The 5523-nt window shown below is 48.9% G+C and overlaps 1 protein-coding gene across 1 annotated transcript in view; it reads right to left on the bottom strand.

The window, feature by feature from the left end:
* Window positions 1–706: 706 nt before the first annotated feature.
* The window catches only part of LOC104545261 (aryl hydrocarbon receptor nuclear translocator 2-like), a gene marked incomplete at its 3' end in the record, with an annotated part of 19072 nt that continues 14255 nt past the window's right edge, over window positions 707–5523 (bottom strand). The window contains exon 5 of the mRNA XM_010190353.1: window positions 707–936. Within this exon, the coding sequence (XP_010188655.1) occupies window positions 707–936 (230 nt within the window). The remainder of the gene's footprint in view (window positions 937–5523) is intronic.

The following is a 5523-nucleotide window of genomic DNA, read 5'->3' as shown; positions in this document are numbered from 1 at the left end:
AAGAGAAGTTGGGTTTCCTTTTTCCAAGTTTGAATTAAAACAGGATTCAGCTAATTCTGATAGCTCCACCATACATGTATCCTACTGAAGACAAGGGCAGTTTCCTACTGGCAGTCTTGAGCATGAATAACCATAAAAGCCAGTTATACTGAAGATATGAATACGGTTTAGTTTTATGCACAAAATGATGGGTAGGCAGCTTGCAGCTAACTTACACCACTGCTACAGGACCAAGCATCCCATTCAAAATCCACTAGATTTTCAGCTGCCAAACACTGGATTTTTTTCCCCAGGATTCCCGTTAGCAAACCACAAGGAACTTTTATGAAAATGGAAAAGTCTAAAGTATGACTTTGCCTTCAAAATAAACACTGCCCTAAAGAAATACGTATTTGTAAAGAAGTCACAAGTTCACTGAGGATGAAAGGAAAACAATTCAGATTTCCAGACCAAGCCCAAAACCAATTCAGATTCCAAACTTACTCAAGCCAGAAGTTTGAATGCAGAGCTATGTGAAGGTGGTTTGACTGAAGTCAAACAAATAGGAAGCAAAATGCAGTCATGCAAAGCAAGATTTGTATTACTGAACTGCCTGCAAAGAAAAGGCAGTTTAATCTTCCTGGGTTTCTTTTCTACCAGATTTTTAAACCAGACATTTTGAAGGTCAGAAAACCTCTGCAGGAATCCATAACACACAGAACCATACATGGGACATAGCTGACCTGTCATAGAGTTCTCGGATGTACACAGTTGCTCTCGCAGCTTTTCCACATCATCTGGATGAACCTGTTCATACAACGTGCTGCCAAACCATTCGGACTGTGGCTGGTTCAGCACAGGAGTCACAGAATCCGACACGTAGATCACTCTTCCCGTCTCAGCTGCAACTACAAACAGGAACCCATCCGCAGCCTCCAGGATAAGATGTTTCAGTTCCTTCCAAAGAAAGGATTTGATCAGAATGGGGGATTCAGAAGGGAATTAAATAACACATCTGTCACTGCCAAAGAATATTGGTTTTTAGCAGTCTTAGCAGTTGATCACAAACTAGGTAGAACTTTTCACTGTAGTACTGATGTAACAACACAACCAAACTTGGAGCAAGACACAAATTGCTGATGTTATAAACAAACAACATTTTGTTTTCCTTTATTGCCTTTCATCTGGTGATCTCAATGCACTTTAGGAAAATAAAGCAACTAAACCTTACTGCATATTTTGCGATAGGCATCTAAAATTAAAAAAAAAAGTTATTTAAGAGTACAAACAGAGGAAATGAACAGCTATAACTCATACAGCAAACTCATCTGATAATTAAATGTCCTGAATAATTTAATTGGAAAGAAACCAACAAGTCTTTCTGGGGTTTTTTGTTTGTTTGGTTTGGGTTGGTTTTTTTTTCCCCTCAGGACGAGCTCTGTTTGTAAATTAAACAGTCACCGGATAAAAAGCAGAAAGTGTAATGGGAACAAGGATGGGAATCCTGGGCCTTCTCTCCCATTAGGGGCCCCGAGCCAATACACACGAAGGTTGTATCACTTCTAGCTTTCCTTTTCCAGCCTGTGAATATGAAGACTCGGAGATCCAAAAGGTCTGACACACGCCTCTCTTTGGCCTTTTCTTTACATAGTCCCTAATCATAGAATCATAGAATCACAGAATGGTTTGGGTTGGAAGGGACCTTAAAGCTCATCCAGTCCAACCCCCCTGCCATGGGCAGGAACACCTCCCACTGCCGCAGGCTGCCCAAACCCTGTCCAACCTGGCCTTGAACACTTCCAGAGAGGAGGCATCCACAACTTCCTAGGGCAACCTGTGCCAGTGTCTCATCATCCTCACAGTAAAGAATTTCTTCCTAATATCTGTTGATATTCCTATCCTGTTGACACCCATTCCCCCTCATTCTATCGCTACCTGCCCTTGGAAAAAGTCCCTCCCCAGCTTTCCTGTAGGACCACTTCAGGAACTGGCAGACTGCAATAAGGTCACCCTGGAGACTTCTCTTCTCCAGCCTGAACAGCCCCAACTCTCTCTCTGCCGGTCCTCGTAGAGGAGGTGCTCCAGACCTCTGATCATCTTTGTGGCCCTCCTCTGGACCTGCTCCAACAGCTCCATGTCTTTCCTATGTTCAGGGTCCCAGAACTGGACACAGTACTCCTGCTGTGGTCTCATGAGAGCAGAGCAGAGCAGAGGAGCAGAACCACCTCCCCCACCCTACTGGCTGCACTTCTTTTGATGCAGCCCAGGATGCAGTTGGCCTGCAAGTGCACGCTGTCAGCTCTTGTTGAGTTTTTCATCGACTGACACCCCCAAGCCCTTCTCCTCAGGACTGCTCTCGAGCCATTCTTCACACAGCCTGTATCTGTGCTTCTGTATTTGTGCTTGGGATTGCCCCTACTCAGGTGCAGGACCTTGCACAGGCCCACCACTCCAGCCTTTCCAGGTCCCTCTGGATGGTATCCCTTCCTTCCAGCGTCTCAACTGCACCACACAGCTTGGTGCCATCCACAAACTTGCTGAGGGTGCACTCGATCCCACTGTCCATGTCACTGACAAAGATGTTAAACAGTACCAGTCCCAGTACCGATCCCTGGAGAACACCACTCATCACCGGTCGCCATTGGGACATTGAGCCGTTGACTGCAACTCTGAGTGCAACCATCCAGACAGAGAGTTACGAGAGAGAGCATTACAGCCTAATTTATCTTGTTGCATCCGAGTTTAGGGGCACTTCTACATCCATATGTTTGGCATCATTCTTTTGAATTGTACCAGTCCCAGTACCGATCCCTGGAGAACACCACTCATCACCGGTCGCCATTGGGACATTGAGCCGTTGACTGCAACTCTGAGTGCAACCATCCAGACAGAGAGTTACGAGAGAGAGCATTACAGCCTAATTTATCTTGTTGCATCCGAGTTTAGGGGCACTTCTACATCCATATGTTTGGCATCATTCTTTTGAATTTGTTTTTCGTGTCTTACTAGGAATTACTGCTGCTGTTATATTGGCCAGTCACTCAACACTCTGGGACCTTTCTGTAAATCTCTGCAGGAAGTTTAAGTTTTCATTGTCCTGAATAATTTTGTACCATCTCACTCTATTGACTGAAGTTTGCAGGCTGATGCTCTGCATTCTTCTGTCTGAGGGTCTTTCACTGATAATGACTCTGAGATCCAGACAGTCGTTATCAGTATCGTTACAACTGTTACACAGACCAGGAGGGACAAAGCCAACGATTGCCCAGCATCGCGCACCAATTTTGGCAAGTTTCAAAGGAGATCTCTACAACTACCTGAAAGGAGGGTGTAGAGAGGTGGGTGTTGGCCTCTTCTTCCATGTAACTAATGACAGGAGAAGAGGAAATGGCTTCAGGTTGTGCCAGGGGAGGGTTAAATTGATGATGCGGACAAATTTCCTCACTGAAAAGGTTATCAGGCACTGGAAGGGGCTGCCCAGGGAAGCGGTGGAGTCACCATCCCCGCAGGTGTTCAAAAACTGTGTGGATGTGGCACTCCAGTACATGGTTTACTGGGCATAGTGGCCTTGGGCTGGCGGTTGGACTCGATGATCTTACAGGTGTCTTCCAACCCTCATGATTCTGTGACTTCCTCTCTGCCCAGTCCTTTTCACATCCCTCCCTTCTTTGCTTCTTAAATCTGGAGCTGTTCTGCTGTGTAACTGTAGGTTTAATAACTGGGAATACGCTGTGTAGGAGGCTGAACTGGTGGGTAGCAGTGACACAGAAACCTGGAGCAGTCGTTCCAGACCGTAAGCGCTTGGCCCCAGGCGCTCTGGGGTTGTGCGTTAACACTTAGTGCCAGCGCCCCTCAGCTCCGTGGGCTGCTTGCCCGGTGAGCCGAGTTGGTGGCAGTGCCGTGACACTCAGACAGCGTGATGCTGCCCTGCTGTTTGCTGAATGCCAGGGGCAAGGAGGGAGGCAGGGGTGAGTGTGACTGGGGCCACAGCACAGGAAGCAGGGTGTCTCCTGCAGAACCAGGAGAGAAGGGGAAGGCAGCAGCGTGGCCTGGTGCTCTGTGCAAGGCACTGCCTGATGGCCACAGAGAACAGGGTGCACTCAGCTGCCTTTTCCTAATGGATTTTTTTATTTTCACAGACACTCTTCTATTTTTGCAGGCATCAGCAAAGTCAGCAGTCGTGGATGGCTTTTTGGAAAGCAGGGGGGGAGAAGAAAGGGGCAGAGAATCAGAACTGGTCCAAATGTGTCCAGACAAGCACTATGTATCAGTTGCTATGTGTTGAGGGCCAACTGCTGCCGAAGAGAAAACCTCTGGGAAAAAGAGGCCATTTCTTGACAGGCAGGCTCGAGAGACAACTGCAGGGGCTTCTTTGGGACCAAAGACGCCGTGGCTGCATGGCTTTTGGGTGGAGATGACGCATTTGAGGGCTGGAGCAGCAGGGATCTGATCCATTCCTACGACTGCCAAAATGGCAGGAGGCTCTTGCTGTTCCCTGACTGGCCAGGACTGGGAGAGACTGAGAACCGAGCCTGTAAGCAGTGCTTTGCACAACGCACTTGGGTTTTGGGATGGGACAGGACGGGATGGGAGCTGCTGTGATTAAAGGTGGTGTGTGCCTTCACGTGTACAGCTGGTAAAGTTCCCCTTCATTTTCCCAGCAGCCAAATGTGAATGATGTCCAGGGCTCTATTGCCATCCACCCTGAGAAATCAGCAATGTATCCTGCTAACGGAGCGCAGTGGTAGCAGCATCTTCATAGCGCTCATCTTCTTTGCCCTCCACCTTGCTCCTTTGGACCCCTTAGACCTTGCAAAGTTTCTCCTTCTTCTCCTTGAGCTCTGCAAGGACCCACCCACTTTGGGCATGATCCAAACTCCACCAAAGTTGGTGGAAAGTCTCCGTCTGGCTCATGGAGATTTTTAACAATCCCTTGGCCATCAAACTGGAGCCCAAAGGATGGGTGGCCTTAGCAGTTCTGGCCCTCCTCAGAGAAATCTTTGCCCACATTTCAAATTCGATCACTGAAACGTCCCTCCATTAGGAATGGACATGGGGAAGCGATCCCTGGGAAAGGGGCCCTCAGTTCCCCATAATTCTCTTCTTCCCCCCACAATAGGAGAGGTAGAGACCTCAGCGAGACAGCCCGTCCTCTGGAGAAGCAGAAGGCCACAAGTCTGCCAGGAAGAAGTGCCAGGCTCCAGGATCAAGGCCCGTTCCAGCTGCTTCCTTAGTGCTTCTCAAGACTGGATGAGAAAGACTGAACAAGCCCACAATAAACCAAGCCAGTAACAGCAGAAATGCTTTCCCCCCCCTCTTCTCTGGTCTTTTGGCAACAGTGTCTGGACTCCTCTGTCCCATCCTGGTCACCCAGCCCAGCCAAGACACCGGAGTGTGGGGTGCAGGCCCAGCCTTGAGCCCTGGGGATGGTGAAGGGCCCGGGGGCACATGAGGGCAGGCCAAGTGATCTGCCGCTGGGCCTGAGGCTGCTGAGGCCCTGGAGCAGGTTGCCCAGAGAGGCTGGCGCCGCCCCCCCCCCGGGAG

This window comes from Mesitornis unicolor, unplaced genomic scaffold (assembly GCF_000695765.1).
Source record: "Mesitornis unicolor isolate BGI_N332 unplaced genomic scaffold, ASM69576v1 scaffold2338, whole genome shotgun sequence".
Classification (NCBI taxonomy): Eukaryota; Metazoa; Chordata; class Aves; order Mesitornithiformes; family Mesitornithidae; genus Mesitornis; species Mesitornis unicolor.
This window is presented reverse-complemented; position numbering and strand designations above follow the sequence as displayed.